The sequence below is a fragment of the Lactuca sativa genome, chromosome 4 (assembly GCF_002870075.4).
Source record: "Lactuca sativa cultivar Salinas chromosome 4, Lsat_Salinas_v11, whole genome shotgun sequence".
NCBI classification, from domain to species: Eukaryota; Viridiplantae; Streptophyta; class Magnoliopsida; order Asterales; family Asteraceae; genus Lactuca; species Lactuca sativa.
The window spans coordinates 403,845,187-403,872,846 of record NC_056626.2 but is presented as its reverse complement, the minus strand read 5'-3'; the positions used below and the strand labels follow the sequence as shown (position 1 = coordinate 403,872,846).

At 38.0% G+C, this 27,660-nt stretch overlaps 1 protein-coding gene and 1 long non-coding RNA gene across 3 annotated transcripts; one reads left to right on the top strand and one right to left on the bottom strand.

The window, feature by feature from the left end:
* Nucleotides 1-13,645: 13,645 nt before the first annotated feature.
* Nucleotides 13,646-18,246, bottom strand: LOC122197439 (uncharacterized). Its single transcript, XR_006191102.2, has 3 exons — nt 17,852-18,246; nt 13,872-14,052; nt 13,646-13,779 (listed from the first exon to the last, which is right to left on the bottom strand). It is a non-coding gene; the product is annotated as an uncharacterized LOC122197439 (long non-coding RNA).
* A 153-nt stretch (nt 18,247-18,399) lies between these two features.
* LOC111894919 (50S ribosomal protein L12, chloroplastic) lies at nt 18,400-27,362 on the top strand. Of its 2 annotated transcripts, none has more exons than XM_023891004.3 (2): nt 18,400-19,076; nt 27,231-27,362. In XM_023891004.3, exon 1 carries the CDS (start codon nt 18,487-18,489, stop codon nt 19,060-19,062), a length of 576 nt encoding a protein of 191 aa, XP_023746772.2. In that variant the 5' UTR covers nt 18,400-18,486; the 3' UTR covers nt 19,063-19,076; nt 27,231-27,362. The 2 variants fall into 2 exon arrangements, with proteins under 2 accessions (XP_023746772.2, XP_052626683.1); XM_052770723.1 differs by lacking the exon at nt 27,231-27,362 and adding an exon at nt 22,383-22,397.
* The last annotated feature ends 298 nt before the right edge of the window (nt 27,363-27,660 follow it).

Sequence of the window (27,660 nt, the reverse complement as noted above, 5' to 3'; positions counted from 1 at the left end):
CGAAGTCTAAACGGAAGTTGTAGAGCGTAATTTTAGCTACGCGTGAATATAAAGAACGTCAAAAACGGAGCTCGTATGCAAAAGTTATGGATTTTAGAAGTTTTGACGCGAAAATCAAGAAAATTCGCATAGTCACGTTTTGCTACGTCACCTTCGCTGAAAGAGTGCCACGTGTCCTACTGAGTCATCCGAGCACGTGGCCTTATCCGAAGTGGTCCACTGAGAAGGCGACACATACCTTCTTGCACGAGACCGAGCCCTTGCAGCATGCCACGAACCCTCTACTTCAGACCCTAGACCTCGATCCAATCGCAGACTGCCAGCGAGCCCCTTGCATGCGCACACCATGTGCGAGCCCTCGGATGTACGACGCGTGTCTTCTTCCTAACCGTCCGATCAGAAGCCTCCCCCTATAAATAGAAGGGTGCGAGACCTCCCAGGAGTATTTTCAAAACTTGTCATTTTTAGCCCCTTTCTCCATATTTCTTTCATATTATCATCCCCCGAAGCCCCGGTATCAATTATAAGCCCCGGAATACGCCACGAAGTTCCCGTGAAGCCCGGAAAATTTATCTTTTCGGTTTCGAAGCCCGACTTTTGCAGAGCCCGATTTCTCAATAAAACTCCCGGTTTTATTAGAAACGATCGTTTTAGGAAACGAATTGCTGCCCGATTTTCATCAAAACAAGTGAGTGTGTAGTCACTTTCATCTTACACCTAGATATGAAGTATTTTCTATAAAATACGTGCTATGTGTAATTATATTAAGTGTTTATTTGAGGTGACTATTGAATAAACGTTTTATACAAGTTTTAACCTCTATATGTATTTTATCTACAAAATATGTTGGGTAGAACATCGGTAGATGAAATAGTTGATGTGTGTTAAAATGGTGAGAGTCCTCGATGTTGTTGGTGTTGTTGTTGTTGTTGTAGTCATCTAGCGGGGTATAGATGACGACCACGGACCTTTCTAGACAGTCCAGTGGAACACTAGCAGGTTCGCAACTTGTAGGTGTTGATGAATTAAATGTTCATTGGCGTACTCCATCCCCCTTATGGTTGCCTTTAGGACATGTATGGCTGAGGAAACCCCTTAGCAGTAGTGTCCATCCCGATGATAATCCTTAGGCTAGGTCCCTTGTGATAGGTGCTTAAGGACGTAAAGTAAGGACAACGGGAATGGGTAATCAGGGTTATTGTTGATTGGTGAACTTAATAAGTATATTAGTATTGTGCGTTGAAAACCCTATATGCTCACCAGGCTCCCAAGCCTGACCCACTCAGTTTTTATGTTACAGGTAGTGGACCCCGAGCATAGTCGGAGGACGACGAGAGATTTTTGGATTATAGGCCAGTAGTTGTAAATAACTTTTGAAAGGCTTATAATGTCTTGTTTATGCTTTTGATTTGTATCGGAACATGACATCCCGAGGTTTTGATATATATGGAAAATATATACCTTCTTAATGAAGGGTTTTGATAAACTTTTATCATATGTTGTTTGGGGACAAATTCCGCAACATCTTTTAAAAAGATTTCTCTGATTTTATTTTAAAAAGCATAAATTAAATCGGTCTTTTCTGGCCGAGAAATTAGGGGATGTCACAGTTGGTATCAGAGCATTAGTTTAAGCGAACTAAGAAATTGTAGAATTTCTAGACTTGAACTTAGAATGCTAAGTGATTATTGTGAGGTGAATATCTACCATATTTTAGACACGAGCACTAGTTTATTTTAGGAAAGGTGCCTAAAATGCCTTTATTTGCTAAATGCTATATGTTGTCATATATGCCATTATTTGTTCGGATCTATGGTCTGTTGTCGACCGGATCTGGAAACCTTTTGTGTGTAGGATTCTAAGCGCATAATTACGAGATTAGAACTAACATGTAAACGTTTCGGAGTGATAAGGGAATTAACATGTCTAACAAGGATAAAGACCTAAATTCGCCTTATTCGGTATATAGATTGTAATGGAAAGAACTCGAAGTGGAGCGGGAAATGCAAACAGAAACCAACAACCTCAACCTCAAGTGGTGGAACAGGTGCCTATAGTAGGAGCTGCACCCGAACCCATCACCATGGCTGGAGTACGAACTATGATTCAGACCATGTTGGTTGAACAAAGGGAGGACTTGAGGAAAATGTTGTTGAACGACAGGGATGAACCTTCAGTTCCTGTTGAACAATGTAAACTAAATGACGATCGATCTGAAGAAGGGAACAACAGTAGATCGGTTGGTCATAGTGAACCGCTTGTGGTTGGGAGAAATAACCACGAGGGTAGAATGGAGAGAAATTGGTGCAAGTATAAGGACTTTATGACTTGCAAGCCATCGATCTTCAATGGAAAAGAAGATCATGTCGGAGTAATGGACTGGATCTCGGAAATGGAGTTCGCTTTCATGACTTGTGATTGCCAAGGCAAGTTACAAACCACGTTTCCAGTACGTCAGTTCAGGGGTAGTGCTGCTCGATGGTGGAGCACTTTGGGGAAAACCCTAAGCCCTAATGAGCCACTGCAACTAACTTGGGTAGAGTTTTTGGTGCACTTCAAGTGCAAGTACTGCTCGGCCCAAAATGTGCTTGAGTTAGATAACCAACTTCTAACGTTGCAGAAGGGGAGTATGACCGTTGACGAATATACGAATAACTTCACAGACAAAATGGAGTTTGCTTTGCATATTGTCCCAGATGAGTTGGCAAAAATTGACAGATATGCAAAGGGACTTCCATGGGAGTACGCGGTGCCAGTACGTCAGATACTTACTTTGGAGGCAGCTATCTGGGCTGCCAAGTCTGTTGAAGATATGATAAAAGGGAGAGCCGCCAGCAAGGTTGAAGTTGGCGAAAAGAGAAAGTTTGAGGGAACTTCAGGTTCCAATAAAAAGATCAAATTCTCAAAGACTGGTTCGAGAAAATTTGGAGGAGGATCCGAAGCCAGTGGTGTGACAAGTGTAAGAAGAAACATGCTGGGAAGTGCAGCGTGGAAGTCACTTCTTACAAATGTGGAAAGCTTGGGCATTATGCCAATGAATGCACCTTCAATAAGAACGTATGTTTTGGGTGCAATGAAGAAGGGCATATTTTGAGGGACTGCCCGAAGAAGAAGGACGCAGCAAAACCCAATCTTCCACCAAATCCGAAGGCGAGAGCCTTTCAGACGACACTTGAAGCTGCGAAAGAAGAAGTCGATGGCGCTTCAGGTACCTTTCTCGTAAATGAATTGCCTGCCCAAATTTTGTTTTATTCTGGAGCCAATTACTCCTTTATTTTGCATGAATTTGGTAGAAAACTAGCTTTGCCTGTAGATAAGCTAGTTAATGCTTTATTAGTCGAGATTGCTAGTGGCAAGTTTGTACCTGTTAGCCATCGAATGAAAAACATCCTCATTGACTTGGATGGGAATAAGTTCCACGAGGAATTATTGCCTATTGAGTTAAATGGATTCGACATAGTTTTAGGAATGGATTGGCATAGCGCCAATGATGCCGAAATAATGTGTAGGAAGAAGATAGTAAAAGTAAACCCGCCAGGGAAAGAATCGTTTATGGTGTACAGAGACAAACGCAGAGTAAACTCTGGAATCATTTCCCTAATGAAAGCCAGAAAGTGTTTGGCCAAGGGATGTACATCATATCTAGTGTTCGTGATCGATGCTAAGATGGAAAAGAAGGAGGTGCAGAATATTCCGGTGGTGTGTGATTATTCGGAAGTCTTTCTCGAAGAACTTCCCGGATTGCCCCCTGATCGACAAGTAGAATTTCGTATCGACTTGTTACCAGGAACGACGCCGATAGCAAAAGCACCGTATCGATTAGCACCAAAAGATATGAAAGAACTTATGACACAACTTCAGGAGTTATTGGACAAAGGTTTCATTCGGCCTAGTTCATCGCCCTGGGGAGCCCCTGTGTTATTTGTAAAGAAAAAAGACGGGAGCATGAGAATGTGCATCGATTACAGAGAGCTGAACAAAGCGACAATAAAGAACAAGTACCCGTTGCCAAGGATCGATGACCTGTTCGACCAGTTGCAAGGTTCGAGCTATTTCTCGAAGATCGATCTTAGGTCGGGATACCATCAACTAAAGGTGAGAGAGCAGGATATCGAAAAGACTGCGTTTAGAACAAGATATAGACACTATGAATTTTTTGGTTATGTCGTTCGGACTAACCAATGCCCCATCAGCTTTCATGGATTTGATGAATAGGGTTTGTAAACCATTCCTAGATAAATCCGTGATAGTATTCATAGACGACATCTTGATTTATTCGAAAAGCAAGCAGGAGCATGAAAAGCATCTGCGTGAAGTGCTAGAAGTCCTGAAAAAGGAGAAGTTGTATGCAAAGTTCTCCAAATGTGAATTTTGGATTCAAGAAGTCCAATTTTTAGGTCATGTGGTTAACCAAGAAGGAATAATGGTTGACCCAGCAAAGATTGAAGCTGTAATGAAGTGGGAACAACCAAAAAGTCCTACGGAGATTCGAAGCTTTTTAGGATTAGCTGGATATTACCGAAGGTTTATCCAAGGCTTTTCTTCGATTGCTACTCCATTAATAGCTTTGACCCACAAAGGAGCTACTTATGCTTGGAATGAGAAGCATAAGGAAGCCTTTGAGAAGTTAAAGAAGAGATTGTGTGAAGCACCGATTCTTTCGTTGCCTGAAGAAGTTCATGACTTCGCAGTTTATAGCGATGCATCTGGAGTTGGGTTAGGTTGTGTTCTGACCCAAAGGGATAAAGTGATCGCGTATGCATCGAGGCAATTGAAGGAGCATGAAAAGAACTACCTCACTCATGATCTGGAGTTGGCAGCGGTAGTATTTGCCTTAAAGATATGGAGGCATTATCTTTATGGCACAAAGTGTAAACTTTTCACTGATCATAAGAGTCTTCAATATCTCTTTAATCAGAAGGAATTGAACATGAGGCAACGACGCTGGCTAGAGTTACTCAAGGACTACGACTGTGAGATACTTTACCACCCTGGTAAAGCAAATGTTGTTGCTGATGCTCTCAGTCGGAAGGTAAACCTTGAAAAGAAAAGGCCAAGAGCGTTGAGAATTGAAGTTGTCTCGACAATTGTGGAAAGTATAAAGAAAGCTCAAGAGGAAGATTTAGAGAAAAATGACCGAAAGGAAGAACGTTTGGGCAAAACATTAGTATTTGGTACAAACAACCAAGGGTTGAAGCTATTCCAAGATAGGATTTGGGTACCTAAGACGGGCGGAGTAAGAGATATTATGATGGAAGAAGCTCACAAGACCATGTACTCGATTCATCCCGGCAGTACAAAAATGTATAGGGATTTAAAACCCTATTATTGGTGGCCGACAATGAAGCTCGATGTTGCTAAGTATGTGGCCGAGTGTGTAACTTGTGCTAGGGTTAAGGCACAACATCAGAAACCGTATGAGAGTTTAGAACCTTTACCCGTACCCATGGGTAAATGGGAAGACATCACCATGGATTTTGTGACTAAACTGCCCAGAACAAGGAACGGTCACGACATGATTTGGGTGGTCGTTGATCGCTTCACTAAGAGTGCGCATTTCATAGTAGCCAAAGAGAAATGGTCTATGGATAAACTTGTGAATTCTTACGTGAAGGAAATTGTGAGGCTTCACGGTGTTCCGCTAACGATTGTATCCGATCGTGACAGTCGTTTTACCTCAAGGTTTTGGAGGAGTCTACAAGAGGAATTGGGTACTAAGTTGTGTTTGAGTACAGCTTACCATCCGCAAACCAATGGTCAGAGCGAACAAACGATTCAAACATTGGAGGATATGCTGAGAGCATGTACCTTAGAATTCCAAGGTAACTGGGATGAATACTTACCTCTAGTAGAATTCTCCTATAATAATAGTTTCCACTCAAGCATTAAGATGGAACCTTATCACGCTTTGTATGGGGAAAAGTGTCGAACGCCATCATGTTGGCTGGAAGCTGGAGAAAAGCAGTTTATGGGACCTGAAATACTCCATGAGACTGCTGAAAAGTTGAAAGAGATAAGGGAAAGGATGTTAGCTGCTCAAGATCAACAAAAGAGTTATGCTGACAAGAAAAGACAACCGATAACCCTTGAAGTTGGAGATTCGGTTTTACTTAAAGTCTCGTCGTGGAAGGGACTTATAAGATTTGGCAAAAGGGGAAAGTTGAGTACAAGGTTTATTAGACCATTTAAAGTTCTTCAGAGGATCGGGAATCAAGCTTACAAGCTAGAGTTACCGGAAGAACTAGAGGGTATTCATAACACCTTTCATGTGTGTTATTTGAGAAATTTCACGGGAGATGTCCCCGACATAATTCTGATTTTTGAGTTAAGGTTGGATGAAAACAAGAGGTTGATCGAAGAACCTGAGGCAATCGTTGACCGTAAGACTATGAAGTTTTGACGCAAGATGGTCGATTTAGTGCTTGTGCGTTGGAAACATACGAATGGACCAAATCTCACTTGGGAAACGGATAGTGACATGATGAGTCGCTACCCGCAGTTGTTTGGTGATATGTGATTCCGGGGACGGAATCATCCTAAAGGGGAGAGAATTGTAACACTCGTGTTTCTAGCCTAGGCATTTATATTGAGTTGATAGTCTAGGTTAACCTTTGTAATTCATTTTGAAGAAATGAAAAGGAATTATGTGAATATTATGTGAATTATGTGTTTTATGCTTAATTATTAGGGTTTAATTAATTAAGAATAAAAATAAGCGTCAAAATCAAAGTGTGAGATAAGCCCGATATCTTTACATAAAGTTGTAGTGGTCGAAACAAGGATTTCGGGGATATAAAGAATGTCGAAATCCGAGTTATAACGAAGAAGTTATGACATGTCGAAGTTTCGCGACAAAACCGGCAAGGTGCCGAATGTCGTAAAAAGTGAGTTTTTGATAAACTACTTTTTAGCCTTACTAATCTAAATGAAATTTGTAGTATTCTTTAAACCGAGAAGTTCGATAAAAAGAACGCCCAAATCTGACTCCGTATGAGGAAGTTATGATTTTTCGAAGTTTCAGCTTAGCAGTAGACAGCTAAAAACTCGAATTTTAGATCGAGCGATTTTTAGCCAACACAACCTAAACAAGAATTGAAGGTCTCGTTATTAGTAGCACAACGGTAAAAAGTCTGCCGAAAACGGACGTCGAATGAAGAAGTTATGAATTTTTAACGGATTTCCTGTCCCGGTCTGTTAAAAATAATAATATAAAAATTAAAGTCAAAATTAGCCGACGAAGTCTAAACAGAAGTTGTAGAGCGTAATTTTAGCTACGTGTGCATATAAAGAACGTCAAAAACGGAGATCGTATGCAAAAGTTATGGATTTTAGAAGTTTTGGCGCAAAAATCGAGAAAATTCGCATAGTCACGTTTTGCCACGTCACCTTCGCTGAAAGAGTGCCACGTGTCCTGCTGAGTCATCCGAGCACGTGGCCTTATCCAAAGTGGTCCACTGAGAAGGCGACACATACCTTCTTGCACGAGACCGAGCCCTCACAGCATGCCACGAACCCTCTACTTCGGACCCTAGACCTCGATCCAATCGCAGACTGCCAGCGAGCCCCTTGCATGCGCACACCATGTGCGAGCCACCCTCCATGCGAGCCCTCGGATGTACGACGCGTGTCTTCTTCCTAACCGTCCGATCAGAAGCCTCCCCCTATAAATAGAAGGGTGCGAGACCTCCCGGGAGTATTTTCAAAACTTGTCATTTTTAGCCCCTTTCTCCATATTTCTTTCATATTATCATCCCCCGAAGCCCCGGTATCAGTTATAAGCCCCGGAATACGCCACGAAGTTCCCGTGAAGCCCGGAAAATTTATCTTTTCTGTTTCGAAGCCCGACTTTTGCAGAGCCCGGTTTCTCAATAAAACTCCCGGTTTTATTAGAAACGATCCTTTTAGGAAACGAATTGCTGCCCGATTTTCATCAAAACAAGTGAGTGTGTAGTCACTTTCATCTTACACCTAGATATGAAGTATTTTCTATAAAATACGTGCTATGTGTAATTATATTAAGTGTTTATTTGAGGTGACTGTTGAATAAACGTTTTATACAAGTTTTAAACTCTATATGTATTTTATCTACAAAATATGTTGGGTAGAACATCGGTAGATGAAATAGTTGATGTGTGTTAAAATGGTGAGAGGCCTCGATGTTGTTGTTGTTGTTGTTGTTGTTGTTGTAGTCATCTAGCGGGGTATAGATGACGACCACGGACCTTTCTAGACAGTCCAGTGGAACACTAGCAGGTTCGCAACTTGTAGGTGTTGATGAATTAAATGTTCATTGGCGTACTCCATCCCCCTCATGGTTGCCTTTAGGACATGTATGGTTGAGGAAACCCCTTAGCAGTAGTGTCCATCCCGATGATAATCCTTAGGCTAGGTCCCTTGTGATAGGTGCTTAAGGACGTAAAGTGAGGACAACGGGAATGGGTAATCAGGGTTATTGTTGATTGGTGAACTTAATAAGTATATTAGTATTGTGGGTTGAAAACCCTATATGCTCACTAGGCTCCCAAGCCTGACCCACTCAGTTTTTATGTTACAGGTAGTGGACCCTGAGCATAGTCGGAGTACGACGAGAGATTTTTGGATTATAGGCCAGTAGTTGTAAATAACTGTTGAAAGGCTTATAATGTCTTGTTTATGCTTTTGATCTGTATCGGAACATGACATCCCGAGGTTTTGATATATATGGAAAATATATACCTTCTTAATGAAGGGTTTTGATAAACTTTTATCATATGTTGTTTGGGGACCAATTCCGCAACATCTTTTAAAAAGATTTCTCTGATTTTATTTTAAAAAGCATAAATTAAATCGGTCTTTTCTGGCCGAGAAATTAGGGGATGTCACATAGGTGCCGCACCTAGAACCAAATCAATCCTGAACTCCACCTGCCTCTCGGGAGGCACTCCCGACAACTCCTCGGGAAAAACATTCAGAAACTCGCACACTATCGGAACCACAGAGATAGAACTCAGCCTCCCTGCAGCAACCCGCGTATCCATCACATACGCCAAAAAGCCCATACAGCCATGTTGTCGACTATGTCTCGCTCTGGCAGCAGAGTAGAAAGCTAACCCAGATCTGGTACCCTTTCCATACACCACAAGCACTCCCCCACTAGGGTCTCATATAGTCACCATCTGACGCTCACAGTCGATCATAGCTCCAAACCGATTCAACCAGTCCATGCCCACAATGACACAAACATCACCGATCGCGATAGGTACCAGGTCTATCGAAACTCGACACCAAAAATCTCTAGCTCACATACTCAGAATACATCAGTAGCAAAAACCGCATGCTCGTCTGCTATGGAAACCCTCAGAGGTCGACTCAACGCCTCACGTCGGATACTGATGTGACGACTAAAAGCTAAAGACACAAAGGATCGACTCACAGCCGAGTCAAATGACACCAAGGCAGGTACAGAACTCACAATAAAAGTACCTATAAATAGCACATAATAAGCACAACAAATCTCAAAATAATTAAATAAGGAAATATGTACCAGCCACGACATTGGGTGTTACGCGGACCTCCTCCGCTGTCAGCTGAAAAGCTCTCCCACGAGCCCTCGGAACCTCGGCCTTCACCGTCCGACTATCAGTAGCACGCAAAGTAGCAAGTTCAGAACCCTGAGCTAATCCCTGAATGAGCTGAGGGCACTCGGCCTTCCGATGGCCTGTTTGGTTGTAGTAAAAGCAAACTGCAAACCCCTTGGGGGCAATCCTTCACCATGCGCCTCTCCTTTCCATATTTGTAGCAAATCTCTGCCCGACATGATCCCTTGTGACTCTTGTCGTACTTACCACAAGTGCGGACCTTCTAGCCCCTATCTATCGTATCACCAGGCATAGCCCGCTTCGTTGTTGGTTGCGACTGCACTGGTCTCTGGTCCCTCCCTTGGGACTCTCCCTCCTCCCTGGTATGCAACTCAAGCTCAATCTCCCTCCGTCTGGCATTGGTCTGAAGCTTAGCCAATGTCCTGTACGATGAGTTTGCTAGGAACTCCCTTATATCCCTCCTCATTATGCTCAAATATTGGATCACATGTGCCTGCTCGATAGACACGTGCTCAGGGAAAAACAGCGCCCTCTCATGGAACATCCTCGAAATCTCAGTCACAGTTTCTGATCTTCTACTTGAGAGACAGAAACTCCTGGTCCAACCGTTCCCTCTCTACCTGGGGAACATACTCATCTCGAAACAACTGATTAATCCTCTCCCACGTCACTGCAGCATGGTCTGCAGGAGTAAAGATGGTTGTCACAAATTTCCACCAGTCCTTCGCTCCCAAGCGAAGCTGGTTCAGCGCAAACTGAACTCTCAAATGCTCGGGGAACGAACACATGTAAAAAGCATCCCTCAATATCAGAGATGCATCTCATAGCAGCAATCGGATCTTGTGTCCCATCAAACTCTGGTGGTTTTGTGTTGCTGAACTCCTGCGGTGGTTGTGGCAACAACGGCCTCAGTAGCAGCGGCATCTCGTTCATCAAAAGTCTCGATCAAGGTGGTCTTAATAGATCCAAAAATCTCCGTTATCGCCTCTCGAATAGCTGCGGCCACCTCCTCATGGATGATCTTGCGGATCTACTCGTCACTAGTCCCACTGCTCTTAGGGTTGTGGCGCGTACCCACCATGATGTCTCCGAAACACAACACAAAAATCATCAGAGACTCGCTCGAGAATACTCACACTCGATTCTTTCCCCTACATGCTCCTTAGTACCCTAAGGATTCTTACTTGGGTTGCATACAGATCCGGTGCTTTCAGTAGTACAGGCCTAATACTCCCTTCCACACCAACCTGTAGTCACCCCAAGTCCTCCTCCTAGGATCCTAATTCACAAGTACTCTATCTCTCACGGATATTACACTACTCTCTTAGTAGACTCCTCATACACTCATCTAGATATCTCTCTTAGATTAACCCTCGACTTAGAACTCTTTCTAAGGGATTCCTGCTAGATACTCCTACTCAACACATACTCAAGGCAACAACAGATAGTAGCAACTCCTAGACTAAGGCATCACAAATCATGCAACTCTAGCCCTAAATATGAAATACCTAGCCTATCCTTTAGCATGCATGCCTAACATCTCATAAATATCTCATGACACAAATAAGTAAGGGTATTCTGGGAAATCATCTTTCGGGCTCTGGCTGATTGTACACAATGATCCATCTCGTTATTCTCTTAAACTCTTTCTCATTTTGGAAAAATCACTTCTTTTGAAAAAAATCTCAAATCCTCAGTTTGAGTCCAAATACACCCGAAGGTATATCTGAATCCCTCAAACCAAGGCTTTGATACCAACTTGTAACACCGTAAATTTTCAAACAAATTTTTCATTTTAAAAATCATGTAATTCTCATAACATAGTTCACAAAACCCCCAAATGATAATGTTTTCAAAACACATATTCAGAAAATGTTTTAAACACAATCCAAGATCCTCAAAATGTAACTCAACCTTGTGTGTACAATCAAGTCGGCGCCTTCCCGTGATCCTGAGAAGTACCTGAAACATATAACACATAACATAGTAAGCACGAAGCTTAGTAAGTTCCGCAAAATACCACACACATCTCATTAGCCTCTCATGGCTATACTCAAATAAGACCCTCCGATCAATGTGTCTCAGTGGAACCCTCCGGTCCCACAACTCGGATGGACCCTCCGATCCTAACTCAGTAAGCTCATAATAATACAAAGCATAAATCACAAAGACATAATGCAAGATATCACAATACTCAATATAATCACATAAGACCCTCCGGTCGCACAAAGGTTACCACTCTAGGTAAGTATAGTGAGAAGACTCATCTCGTAAGCAAGCAAGGAAACTGAATACCCCTCGAGCAGTCTAACTCCCACCTACATGTAACAAGCATCTCTAATTAACACTTAAAGATAACAACTCTAAATAAACTCATGATAGTCCCTCTTTTACTCCTGGGATGGGTAAAAGACCCTTTACCCCTCCATGATCTCTATCCCTCAAGTTTGACCAAACCCTAAAGTCAACAGCAGTCAACATTCGAGTCAATAGTCCATGTTGACCCAACTCGTCGAGTGCATATATGCGACTTGTCAAGTCCATTCGGTTCCTCAGAACCCTGATGAAAGTCCAACTCAACTCGTCGAGTTGACCCGTAAACTCGCCGAGTTGACCCTTCAACTTGGCGAGTTACCGCGTGCTTAGTCTCATCGAGAAAACCCTAGCCGACTCGTCGAGTCAGCTCATTGACTTGGCGAGTCCATTCAGTTTGTATACTCGTTGAGACGTTTTAAGGCAAATCTACCACTCCAAACTCTCGATCTAGTCTCTCAAGGCAAAAAAATGTCACGTAAAGCTTCGATCTTTACGTTCATGCATGTCATATTTGCTCCATAATGCCAATACAAGCTCCAATAAGGGTTTGGTGCTCATAGGCTTGCCTCTAGCTCCATAAAGCTTGGGTCTTTGGGCTCATAAGACCTCCTACAATCTAGATCCGAGGTTTCAACCTCAAGATATGCTCAAGGGACTCAATAACACAAAAAGGATGGGGAAAAGCCATAAAACTCCCTCAAACTAAGATCTCACAAGAAAAATGATCAATATAGCATTTTTTTTACCTCAAACAAAAGCTATCCACTGAGAACCTCTAGATCCAAATGTCCCACCTTGCTCCAAGCCTTAATGCTTTCCTCTTCTTCTCTCAAGTTGCACTAAAATGCTCAAGACTCCTTCTCATACAACAAGCTAAAACTCGATTAGGGTTTTCAACAGTACTCAAGGGTGACGAGGGAGGCATAAATGAGGGATTAAGGCCCTTTAAATAAGACAAAAACCTGGAGATTTAGGGTTTCCTCACACAAAGCTAACTCGGCGAGTTGGTCATTAAACCCACGTGACCAATCTGACTCTACTCGACAAGTCGGACATACAACTCATCTAGTCACTCACTAAATCCCAAAATAAATATATAAATATTATACCTGAGAGTCGGGATGTTACACCGGTATGTCTGACAGGGGTAGGTTGGGCACCCCAGTATGGCTAACAGGGTAGGTTGAGCACCCTGGTATGCTTAGCAGGGTAGGTCGGGCACCCAGATATGCCTGACAAGGGTAGGTCGGGCACCCCGGTATGCCTGACAGTATGTTATTGTATGGTGTGTGGTATGATGGGGGAACTCACTAAGCTTCGTGCTTACGGTTTTCAGTTTTGGTTCCAAGTACTTCGTTTTCAAAGGATAGGAGTCGGCTCAATCGCAACGCATCACACTATGATTTTCCGCACATGAGATCTTTGGGATTACACTCTGATATTGTTTATGACAACATGTTTTGTTTATTGACACTTTGGTTTTGACATGAGATGTTATTATGGATGTTTTCTTATACTGTTGGTTTTATAATAAACTATTTAAAAATGAAATTTGTAGTCTTGAATTTTGGGATGTTACACATCATCTTCTCTTATTTGATGCCATGAAGTTCCTTGAAGAAATGTTCTTGGATTTTAGGGCAACTTCAAAACCTTAGGGTTGTTTGGTAACCATCTTTTGTGTAACATAGCATTTTCACAAGAAAAAAATTTCATTTTTAAATAAAGTATAATAATCATATACATAAAATGGAAGTTATTAAAACCAATTGGTTCCAAAATACAGTTGTTTTAAATCCGAGCAATATAAATATTACTGAATCTCCATTGTTGCTGATGTGTGTGTACAATCATGCCTTTCCCTTCCCACGATCACCAACGGTACCTGAAAAACATTTAATCCACAACTACAAGTCAAAGCTTAATGAATTCCCCCAAAATACCACACACCACAATATACAAAAAATACATGCACACCTGGCCCACAACATAAAACATAAGACTGGATTGCCCCTTGGCCCACAACATAAGAATGGATTGCCCCCGGGCCCACAACATAAGACTAAATTTCCCTCGTGCCCACAACATAATATTGGATTGCTCCTAGGTTTGTTGGACCACAACACAAGGTCAAACCTTGCATGATCACCAACTGTACCTAAAAAACATTTAATCCACAATTATAAGCCAAAGCTTACTGAATTCCCCCAAAAACCACACACCACAATATACAAACAATACATGAACATCGGGCCCACAACATAAAACATAAGACTGCATTGCCCTTATAACCACAACATAAGACCGGATTGCCCCCAAGCCCACAACATAAGACTGGATTTCCCCTATGCCCACTACATAAGATTGGATTGCCCCCGGGTTTTTGGCCTACAACACACAAAACAGTACCACCTCAACCTAACTTCTCACTTGAGCCTCCAGTCCACGATTATTCCCCCTCCCATGCCTACAACATACAATTGGCCCGCACCCTAGAATATAGTACACCGTTGGCCTTCCCGAGTATCTTGGCCTACAACACAAAGCATCATCACCTCAACCCACCCTACCACAATATGTCAACATATGTAACAAACAAGAAATCAAGTAAACATATAACACAGACAACTACCTACACTAGTCTACCTGTCTAACAAATAATTATCGCATACTAGGCCTTATCAACACACTACATCATTACCGATAAATCTCCAAGGAATGCATAGCTATATATAACTAGAGATGAGATAGGTATCCAAACAGCTGATCCTACTCTAGAGCCACAACCAAACAAGGAACATGAAAGGAAGCCTAGATCAAGAGTTCTCAGGTTATCCTACATGACTACATACAACCCCTAGGGCACTCCACTCAACGAACACCAACCTACTAGTACCCTAACCAACATACCACTACTTATATATCCTAACATACAAGGATATACACTATAATACATAGTATAGTGAGGAAACTCACCCAAATCGAAGACCTATGGATACACCGCAACACACTCACTCCCTACTATGATCGCTCCTGCGAACCAACTAGCACCAAACCAAGGTGGAACCTTGATCAATAACCCAATTCCTTCAAGTTTGACCCAATGTTAAGCCAACCAAAAAGTCAACGGTCAACGTTCAATGACCTCTATGACGTGGCATGCTTTTGGCCATGTCGTGGCCAGCTAAGGACAAAACAATCGATCATAATAGTATCGCCATGACCTGGAAAGCCCTTGGCCACGTTGAGTTTAGTGGAATTTATTGATGGCATCATCCATGACACCCGTTGTATGGTGCTACTGCTTAAAACAAGTTGATTTTATTAGATTTTATTGATGGGAAAATTTCTACAGGTGAACAAAATAGTTGACATATCCCATACTTCCATTTATATTTGTGATTTTAGGTGAAACTTAGTTGCACTTCAAATGTTGATCATTATTTTTTAATTATCCTCTGTTTGAATTTGAACAACAATTGTGACCTACATTAGTACATTGTTGACTAAATACACATACTGAGAGTTAAGATTCAATAATAAAAGATTTACATGTTCTAATATTTCTATTTTTCCTTTGATAAATGTAATATGATTTTTTCCTTCGTTTTTCAGTCGGGATGGTAACTTATTCCAACGTTACATGATGTAGTTGTTCATTTGTATCTGCTGTAATATGGAGTTGCTCTTCAAAGTTAAAAGGTATTTTGTGAAAAATAGATTGCTACAACTTATAGTTTGTTTCTAAAATTATTGTTAAGTATTATAAAGCATTGATTAATATAACGTCATACATGTTGATTATAAAATAAAGTTGATTTCTTATCCAATGTTTCTTTTCTAGAATATATTGTTACAAACTTACTAAGTTGAATAAAATTTACAACATTTTGTATACTGAATGTATGACAAGGCTACTATTAAGTGAGTCGCTTATCCATCCGGATAGCTTCATGGTTTTTTTGTGTTGGTAACACATAATTCCCTGTTGATCTTTGCTTCTTGACAAAGTTTCTTCTGATAAAAAAGGATTCTTTGAATTTAGAGGTGTCGGAATTTGGTCAAATCAGATTGTGTTCTTTTTTGAAAAAAGAAATACTGAAATGCTATATTTTGGATATTTACATGTATTGTCTTAATTTATTGTTTACAGGACTTTACCACTCTGCTCTGAAAGAAGAGATTGCTTCATTCTACCCTAAAAGAAGAGATTGCTCCATTCTGCTCTGAAAGAAGAGATTCAGGAGCAGGGACAAATTTCACATCGATTATATATGAAATGGAATAAAGATAGATCATGTAGTTTTTTATTACCATTTTTTGCAGGTTAAGCCATATTAGGTTTGTGAACTTAGGGAATCTATAGGGTTTCCTTTGATGAATTCTAAGCTTTTCATTAGGGTGGGCATACAAAATAAGTATGTTGTTATATCTCATTTTGTAATCAGGTATATGAGGGGCGCTTGAAGAGCCTAACAACTGAAAATACATAGGTTGTTTAACCATCTATGCAAAATTGAATGTTTAGGGACTTAAATCACACCTTTTCTAAAAAATACAGGAACCAAATTTGCAGTTTGGCAGTCAGACTCACTTCTATGGTTCGTATTGCAAATATAGGTACACTCTCTGTTACCCTTAGTGTTGCTTTGATGTTGTTTTATTCCTTTTGGTATTGTTGTCATATGTATCACAACCAACAACGTGTGTGTAGTATGCGGAAATAGATGAGAGTTTTGTATTCAACTACTGTTGCCATTTTCTGGGTGGGTATATTTGTCTTTTTAAAAATTCAATAATATTCATGATTGGAGTTTGTTTTTTAAATATTTTACCCGAGTAAAATGGGTTTATTTGGTGTTTGGATCTTCTATCAACCTTGAAATGCTGCAAATTTCCCTTTTTGCCCCTTTCTAAACCAAATTAATGTCTACAGAAACTCAAATATTTAGATGCAATTCTTGAAATTCCTTATATTAAGATAGCTATTCTACATTAGGAGAAGCTACTAATCTATCCAATTTTGAGTTCCAAACTAAGTTATTGAGAAAAACAAAAGGCCCATACCTAGGGGTGTTCAAAACCGGATATCCGAAAATTCGGATATCCGAATTTCAGATATCCGAATATTTCGATAGTTGATTTTTGATATCCGAATCCGTATCCAAAATTTCGGATACGGATTCGGATATTAAATCGGATATCCGAATTTCATTAATTTTAAATAAATATTCACATCTGAACATCTCTATCCGTAAAATCACCGCAACTCTTAAAATTAATAATAGCAACTATGTTAAATCTGGCGACATAGATGGATATCGATAGCAACAAATAAATATATGTAGCATTTACTTAATAGTTTTTTATTATAAGTCAACGAACCAGGATTATAATAAACAAATATATAACGATTGTAAATGGAAAGGTTTGCAATAAAAGTTTGGAAAGAATGGTCACGAAAAAGTTGAAAATGGTGGGGAACATTAGTCCATTAAGCATGTCAATGTTTCCAATTTCTCATAATAAAATATTAAAAAATAAAGAAAAATTATTTTTTCGGATATCGGATATCCGAAATATCCGAAACTTTATAAATTCACTATCCGTATCCGAATCCGAAAAATCGGATATCCGAAATTTCGGATAATTTCGGATCGGATTTTCGGATTTTCGAATCGGATATTTCTGATGCGAATATTTTTGAACACCCCTACCCATACCTAATGTCCCCTTAACTAGGTCCCATATTATTTATCATCTAAAAATTCAGTGTAATGTCTTGCTACTCTTATATTATGATTAAAAGACAAACAATCAATTACATCAACAGAAATAAGGCACGCATGATACTTAACATTAAATAAAAACAAGATTATATACCATGTTAATTAAAATCACAAAATTAGTTAACAAGATCAAATATATCGATGAGATAAAAGAGATAAAAAAAATACCTTAATTGGAGAATTTGGTTTTCAAAATCCACAGCACTAGACGCAAAATCTTCATAGGAGAGAGGAAATGATTAAAACATGAATGTGAGGGGAACTAGATAACTTTGGCTGCCAAAATCCTGAATAGAAGGGAAAATTGTTTTGAGATAGATAGGAAATCGTCTTGAGATAGACGTTGTAGGGTTTGAACGTGAGTGGATAAAGGTTGCCCTTCTTTTCCATCATTTTTTTTAATCTCACGACACCTTATTATCTCTATTTTTCCCACATTTTCTCTACCAAAAATAAAGAATCAATTAGGTGGAAAGAGAATCAATTTTTTCTCTTTTCCTTATTCTGTATGGAACCAATTCCAAGTATCCATTGTGTCAGCAGTACTAAAAACCTATTAAATTACATTCTGGTTTTGGGTTTTAATGCAATAGTTTCTCGCATTTTAAAAACTTGGGACTATAGTTGTAGAACCAAAATTTGTAGACTATGAATGTACATTTTTCTAAAGTTAGGGTTGAGTTTGCATTTTGCACTGAAAAGAAATTCGAACGTCTCTATACATTTTATCTCAAAATCAACCAAACCTCAACCCCTTTATCTTATCTTTCTCGTCCCCTCACTCTTCTTCAAGCTCTGCTTCAATGGCAACATCTTCAGCACTTTCTACAGTCACCCTACGTTCATCCTCTCGCCTTTCACCCTCCACAGCAGCTCTCATTACACCTTCATCACTAGTTTTCCCCAAACAGAATCTAGAATTCCCCCTCCGAACAACCAAACTCGCTCGCAGATCGACATTACTCCGTCCTGTGGCCGTGGTAGCGGAGGAGAAGGTAGTACAGCTAGGAGATGAAATCTCGAATCTAACGCTATCAGATGCACAGAAACTCGTCGAATATCTCCAAGACAAGCTCGGAGTCACCGCTGCGTCTTTCGCTCCTGCCGCTGTTGTGGCGGCGCCTGGAGGAGCGGGAGCAGAAGCGGCGGCAGTAGTGGAGGAGAAGACGGAGTTTGATGTGGTTATTGATGAAGTTCCGAGTAATGCGAGGATTGCGACGATTAAGGTCGTTAGGGCTATGACGAGCTTGGCGCTTAAAGAGGCGAAAGAGCTCATTGAAGGACTTCCGAAGAAATTCAAGGAAGGAATATCAAAAGATGAAGCTGAAGATGCGAAGAAACAACTTGAAGAAGCTGGCGCCAAAATTTCAATTGTTTAGTTCATGATTTTGTGGTACGTTTTTTCTCTTCTTTTTTTTCCGTCTGCGTAATGTAATCTGTTGTTAATTTGTTAGTTTTTGATGATTTAAATTGCTCTTCCTATTGCAATCATAGTTCACGTATTAAAGGACAAAATTTACTTCAACGGATGCAAATTTTAACTCAAATCTCTTCGCATTCGTGTTACTCTAGCTCTGATGATATTACAAAGTCTGTAACTTTTTTCATTTTAAGCTTGCAAAATGAGCTTCAATCCCGCTTAAAAAACCTGAGTGCTCATACTTTCATTTTCTTATCAAACTTAAAGATGCATAGTCTCCAACCTAGTAAAATATATTTGTAGATACTATATAATAATTAATTTTTGAATTTTGATAAAGATAAGACATGTAGGATTTAATTACATTTAAGGTGGAAAGTAAATCCGGAAACAAGTTGGGCCGCCAACTTTTTATTAAACTATTTTTGGATAATCTTATAAAAACCCAACATATTTTCATCAAAGTCTTAAAAAAACCACTATATTATTTTTTTTTACGTTAAAACCCTTATATTTTTTAAAATGTATCATTTAAGGCATTAAGCTCCGTAAATCTTAGATAGCCAAAAATGTTAGGTACTTGATTCTTAACGTTTCTAATGTTACAATTCATTAGATTAAAAAAAAATTAAAAATATGAGGCTTTAAATGCACTATAATGGTTTTCTTAATCATTTTATGAAAATAGAGTAGGTTTTTCTAAACTCAAAAAACCTTAAATAAGAATTTTAGAAAATATAAGGGTTTTAGTTTACTAAAAAATAATATAGTGGTTTTTTTAAGCATTTGATAAAAATATGTTGGGTTTTTCTAAGGTTTTCCCAACTATTTTTTTTAAAATATACACATCCATAAATTTTAAAGTCTTAAATATTACAATTGTAACGAATATTTACAATATCCAGGAGCTCCACAGCTTTTGATGTAGATAAACCAAATATATCAATAATCAATTAATGTTTAATTGGATGGTTTATAAACATGTTGATTTTTCATGTTTTATTACTTTGTATGAGATTGTTTTTAAAGTAACCTGCCTCATAGTGAAAGTCCTACTCTTCGATCCAAATAAGGGAAAACATGTGTTTGATCCATACATGTGTATTACTCTCACACCCGTCCAAAAACTAAAATCCGATCAAACTGGTGACTCTCATTCCAATGCGTCAGCTAAGAAGTTTACGATCACTCTTTCTTGGCAAAAACCCTGGAACGCCTAAATAGAAAATGATGTCCCTATCAATATCGTGTTGATACTTGAATCATCGGAAGGATCTACAATGTACTGCATGTTCTTTAAATGTGTCCAAACATGTTTTACGTCAAATTAGACATCTCTTGTCGATTGGAAATAGTAGAATCATTAGAGAATACTTAAAGAGAGTGTAATATTCTATTAATGACATATGTTGGCCAATATTATCTATAAGAATAATTAGAAGGAAATTCAAATAATGAAACAAATCGTTGGAATTACATAGACAATGGACAATGTACTTGATGTTAGGGTAGGATAACTTGCTTAATTGTTTTGATAAAATTAATCAATGTATGTGCTAATTGTAAAGTAATATAGTTAATACTTAATAAGAATGCAAGTATGTTAATTATTGTAATAATATTATTACTGAGAATGGATAACACAAACCGTATAGATCGTTTAAGAAAGTTAATGTGTACAATCAATAATTTTATAACCATATTATCGTGTATTAGTAATATTTAATAAAATTAATGTCATGAAGGGGTAACAAACCTTTTTTTCTACAAAATATCGTTGTCCTAAAAACGTGTTATGATAAGATAGGGAACCGAAAGTCTGGGACTTTTTCTTCATAAAATATCATTAGCTTAATTATTTTAATTATATTATATGAATAAACATTGTTATTGGCATTATTTGTTTTAAAATAAATAATAAAAATCATTGCACAAGAGATAAATGGCTGTCCAGGTTTCAGGACTTCTTAGCATCACTTGGGCCTTGTGATTGGACCTAGTTGAAAGCAGACCGTTTTAATGCATTTTAAAGATTTTATGTGTTGGAAAATGGAAAATGCATTTTTGGCAATTTTGATCGGTTCAATTCAATCTATTTGTTGGTTTTATTTCTAGTTAAGAAAAAAAAAAAACAATTATTATAGTAATTTCAATAGCAGATTTAAAAATTAAAATATAACTCAATTCAACTCATTTATTAGTAAATGAACTAAAATCATTTCATTAGTCTTATTATTTCTTTTTAGTCATTTCACATTCTTGTAAATTCTAGTAGTTGATCCTTAGAAAAATACTCAAATGACTGGAAGTAATATTTCAATGGTATTACGAACTTTTATATATAATTGTAGACTAAACATTAACAACAACGAGTTGTCCTTGATCATATGGATAATAACATGGGCTTGTAATCAATGATCAAATCATCTTCTCCATATTTCAATCTTAGAGATATTGGACATTTATGTTTTATTGAACCTTCTCTTGTTATGGAAACGAATAGTCGATTAGAACATGTCTCAAAATAAGCCTTCCTTTTGTCCTTTGGCTTTTAGGGTCGGATTAGGTATCTCAACACTAATCGTCTTTTATGCATAGGTAATTGGATTTCTTCTTCTTAACACTTTTATTCATGATATCGAATATAGGAGTGTTTGACGTTGGAGTTTCTATGATTGGTCATGTTAGTCCCAAAAGGCATCAACATGTCGTGCAACTCCTTTATGAACATTTCAAGGTTGTTCATATTAAAATCAGAGTGAACTAATTATATGTACATATCAGCTAGTTGATTATGATGACCATAGTCAACTCCTAACCTAATCAAATTCTATTTTACTTCAACATATGCTTTATTACTGTGTCTAACGGTTTTGGAATGCAATGGTTATAGAAACCTAGGGAAGAGTTTTATCTAAGGCATAATCTTTTTATTTGGACTAGATTGATTATCCTACCAGCTAATCATTTTGAGAGGTCTTGTAATTATAGATTTCAGTGGATTATCTAATAGACACAATTTAACGTTAACTTCATTCCTGCTTGTTTATTTAATCCTTAAAATAATTTTTAAGCCTAATTAATTATTTTTAGGACTATGATCTATATTTGACTCTGTGGTGCGTAAAGGGATGTCGTAAACACACCGCACATTTAATTAGGTAGGCAAAACTCTTTACCAGTTTCAATCTCCATGAAACTCCTAGATCTTTTGAGATTCATTGAGTGAGGTCCATGACATGTTAATTTCATATTATGTTTATCTCTATTCTATGACAGGTATATTGCGGATCATAGAACAGATGATGAATCATCAATGCAAAACCATATGACCCTCAATCTAAATTATTCTCACAATGACATGTCGGTTAACCACAAACGATCCATCAATATAATATTTTTTTGAGTGCCACATCAACTTCAATTTATACCCTTGTTTTGATGTGTCGGTTAAACACACACGCTTCATCAAAAGAATATAACAAAAATGTATGTTTCCAAGGGTAGCATACAACTCACATTTTAATAAATTAGGATTTTGATTCAATAACCTTTCATTCCTTTACTACTTTTTACTTTAAACACTTATCCTATCAAAACATTTTGGTAACTTCATTCTCAAAATTCAAAGAGGTAGTGAGGGTAGTAAGCTTAAGAGCTTTTAAAAACCGACCTTATTAAGAATCGAAGAGACCACATTAAACCTCTATTATAGCATCATACTTGGATGCGCCTAGTATTGGTTTGACTGATATTGTTTCTTATAAACATGTGAGGACACATGTTTGTAATAATCACTTATACATATAATAATCTTATTATAATATGTAGGTAAATTTAAACATTTAAATTTGATCTTTATCCTTTTAAATATTCAAATTGAATTATCTAATTAAATAATAGTTAAAATTATAATTAAATATTCATATTTAAACTTTATTTAAATAATATTTAGGGGGTGTTTTGATAGGAAAAAAAAAGAGGTGTTTATTGCTTATTCCCACAATAAGCTAACTTTGAGTGTTTGGATAAAATCCAGCTTATTAAGCTAAATAAGCTAATTTTAATAAGCATCTCTCCCATGCTTATTGCTTATTGCTTATTCCCACCACAAATAAGCTAATAAGCTAATCCAAACACCCCTTAATACTTATCTGAAATTAAATATTCTAATTTAAATTCTATTTAAATAATATTCAAAATCATGAGGTTATTATCTAAAATTTGAAATATCTTCAGGTTTGTGTTTCTTGTTGCATAAGTTAGAAAACTTGTCAACCAAGTAGGGTTTTCGGGAAAAAAATATATTTATCTGGGGACACGTCACGACCAAGGAGGGATGCGCTGCATCATCCAAATATTTCCCCTTTTTCTATTTTTGATTTCTAGGTTTAAAGGTTAAGGTAACTAAATCTTAATTTTGGGCATAATCAAAGAAGATATACAAAAACTGAAAATTTAAAACCACACCTTTCTAAAACCCTAGAAGCAAACAAAATTTCAGTTCAACCCTATTTGGATTCCTTAAGTAGTGCATATAATCAAAACCTAGAGGCTTTGATACTACTATTGGGTTTTATTACATCTATACACACTAGATTGGTGCAACAAAATAATCAAAACAATCCCTATGTGTATATGCATCCTAGGATCTAGGTTTTACTAATTATAGTAACCTACTTATTAAATTGTAAATCTACTAAGAAAGACATAATTAATATCCTCTTTTGTAGCTCGATCTTGATCTTTTTGAACCTTCTTGATCCAACCATGTTTCTTGGATTAGAGAACCCAACGGAGAATCCTTCTAATGGAGTCACACTCAAGAATCTAAAGAGAGAACCAAAAGAAAACTATGAGATGGTCATATTTCCACAAACCCTAGAAAGGGTTAAGAAATTCATCTTAAAGAAAGGGAGGGAAGAAGTTAGCGAAATCTCTAGCTACGGTGCAAGGTGGAATGAAACCTATAGCATCCTATTTATAGCCTTAAAGATCTTGCCATGTTTCATCTCCCATCCCATGTAGGATGGAGATTATTTTTGAAATCTATCTCACATCCTATGTGGAATGGTGATTTTCAAATTCCCTTAACCCCTTAAGGGTTCTAGAACATTACAATTAGTCAAAATTTTAAGTAATCAATATTCAACCCCTTGAATTAATTAATTCAAAAATAGTTTCTAATTAATTTATTAAACATAATATATTAATAAACTAACTTTTTCCTTATTTTTATTTCTTTTAATTTCTCATTTGTATCATGAAGGCGACCGAAAAGGACCTTATTATTATTTAGAAATATTACTAATAAGTTAATGACCTTCAACAATATTTCCAACAGTCATATCCAATTATAAGAAAGGTAAAATTAGACTATCCTATATTCATATGAATTAAAAACGAGAAAATTTACAAACACTTTATTTTGGAAGGAAGTTTGGGTCGGTGATTCTTCCTTACATGTTTTTTTCCCAGACTGGCGGCTCATGATACCATTTTTGATTGTGTTATTCTGAATATTTGGGTAAATGAAACTTAGTTTTGGAGTTGACACATTGAGCTTTCCAGGGGCGAAGTCATGTCCCAATTTACAAATCTTTGTAACTTATTGTTTCAAGTTAAACTCTTGTTATCTGGATATATGGGTGTATGGTGTAGCTTCCTCTAATGAATACATGGTAAAAGAAACTACAACTTTTATATAGATGAATTTAGACTTCCTCATGGATCGATGTGAACTAGGTGTGTCATTAAAATCAATATTTTTTATTGTCCTTCCAATTTGAATTAGCTTCCTACGATAGATAATCTTATTTTATGTGGGAATGATATTCCTAGTACTAAATGTTTCGTCTGTAACAACATTGAAGAGTTTGTGAATCATATTGTGATGCATTTATGAGGTTATTCTGGTGGTTATGACTAGAATTAATCATTTGTGTGATCTTAACCTCTCGCATGTCTTGTTCGTTGGCAATATTGGTGTGTTCTTAAACGTGATACATAGTTCTTCAGTTAAGAAGGTGGTTTTGGAAATAATTTTTGTTACTACATGGTGATGTCTTTGGAAAGTTAGGAATAGTTTTGTTTTTAAGATGGAGAAGTTGAGAAAAGGATAGGATTTCTGATGATGTTATTTCCTTTTCTTTTAGGTGGGTTTTGTCTTTGGAAAGTTAGGAATAGTTTTGTTTTTAAGATGGAGAATTTGAGAAATGGATAAGATTTTTGATGATATTATTTCCTTTTGATGATAAGTTACTTTTACATTGGAACTAATAAGTTATGTAACATCCCCTATTTTTCAGAACTGAAAAAAAAAACTTTTCTTTACGCTTTCAAAACAATATTATCTTTGTTGGCGGAAAATCCTAGTACAATAAAACATTTTGTGGAAATTGTCTCGTTTTATTAAAATATCTTGAGTAAAGATGTTATTTCAAAATACAAAACCTATGGATGTCATAATCAATACGGTACATAAGTTACAACGTGAAGACGTAACAGTTGTGAAACACTAATGCAAGCTTGTCTCTTTTATTACTCGACATCCTATTCAGTTCCAACAGTCTTACCGCCGCTACCTATGATACATATAGATTGAGTGGGTCAGGTTTAGGAAAACCTGGTAAGACACATAGGGTTTTTAATCCCATAATCTTATTATGGTATTAATCCATAATTAATAAACCTGGAAAACAAACTATTACTCACAATATATCATTATCATAGATATCCATAAGACAATCTACCCCATCCTGTCGATTCTCACATATTGATCCTTTAAACACCTACGGGAATGGATATCCGTTATGTTACATAATATGCATGTAGGTTATAAATCCACATTAACAATGTGAATCATGGGACTTGTTTAGATGACTTCAGTGTTGTCATCTTACTTTAGCAAATGACCAAACATACCTAATTGGTTTCCTGATACAGACCCTATTGGGTTTTTATTCAAAAATAGTTCAATTGTAGTCACAAAATTTGTCCTAACATGACCCTCAACCCACTAAAAATAAAATTTCATCAACTCACAACAACCAATACGACGTGTGAAGTACAAAGGACACCTAAATTATGCAATTTCGTGAACCTTGTGTCTCATATCCATGGCCCGGCTAGGCGCATCATGTGGGTTTGACCCATCCCTTAACCTATTGTAACATCCCGAATTCAGGTGTGTCTCTTAAACCCTCCTCATTTTCCCAAGTTTTCAAGTTAAGCCCTAAAATGTAATGTTAAGGAAAATGAGTACGCTAGGCGTACTAAAAAGTACGATGCGCATACTCGCACGCTTAATTTGGACGCGGACTCGCCTAGGTACGCTGGGCGTACCCAGGGTTACGCTGGGTGTAGCGAGCCCAGATGTAAACCCTAATCAGTGGCTTGTGCACTATAAAAGGAATGCTAAGGCCTTATCCTCAACCACCATTTCAGAGAGTGAAACCCTAATAGAGAGTCATCCTTCGTTTCTAGCTTGTGTGCTTGTGTTCTAAGCTTCAAAGTGCCATTTCAAGGTGGTGAATGGGAAGAGGAGGCCATTTTGGGAGCCGTTGACTTTAAGGGGTTTGGTCAACCTTTAGACTTTTGGGTTAGGGAGGGATAAAATGGTCTTTTACCCTTCTGTGGAATTGTAGGAGTGGATTTAATCTAGCCTTTGAGAGCCTTTATTTATTTGAGAGTGCTGCTTATGTGTTTAGGCGGGGGATAGACCAGTGTGTTTGTGTGCGAGAATTATCCGAGATACCCGAGGTGAGTATTCTCACTATACATTACCTAGAGTGGTATTTATGTGTAGACCGAAGGGTCTTGTATGCTATGTGTATGTTTGAGATTATGTGCATTTTGGTTGTATGTATGCCGTATGTTGTATAGACCGGACCGGAGGGTCCAACGATATAGACAGGACCGAAGGGTCCGACGATACAGACTGGACCAAAGGGTCCGACGAGCTATGACCGGACCAGAGGGTCCAACGAGCTACGAGACTAGAGGGTCCCGCTGAGACACATCGATTGGAGGGTCGTATTGTAGCCTCGAGTGGTGCATGTACTATATGTGCATTTTGGGGAACTCACTAAGCCTTTGTGCTTACAGTGTTTGTGTGATGTGTTTCAGGTACCAGTGAGGATCGTAGGAAGGCGCCGACATGACTAGTACACACTATCGGAGTTTCATACATTTGATCTTGGGATGTGATTTTATGGATTTGTTATGTGATACATTGAGAATTGAGAATTTTTATGAATGAAATTACATTATTAAAAAGTAAAAAAATGTTTTGAAATTTACGTTGTTACAAGTTGGTATTAGAGCCTTGGTTTGAGGGATTCAGATGCACCTTCGGGCGTGTCTGAACTCAAACTGAGGATTTGAGAAAGTTTTTCATAAAATAAACATTTTTTCTAAAGAAGTAAAAGAGTTTAAGAAAAACAGGAGGAAGCAGTGTGTACGGTCAGCCAGCGCCCGAATGGTGATTTCCCAAAATACCCTTGCATTATGTGTTATGAGATATGTTATGATATGATATGCATGTTAGAGTAGGCTA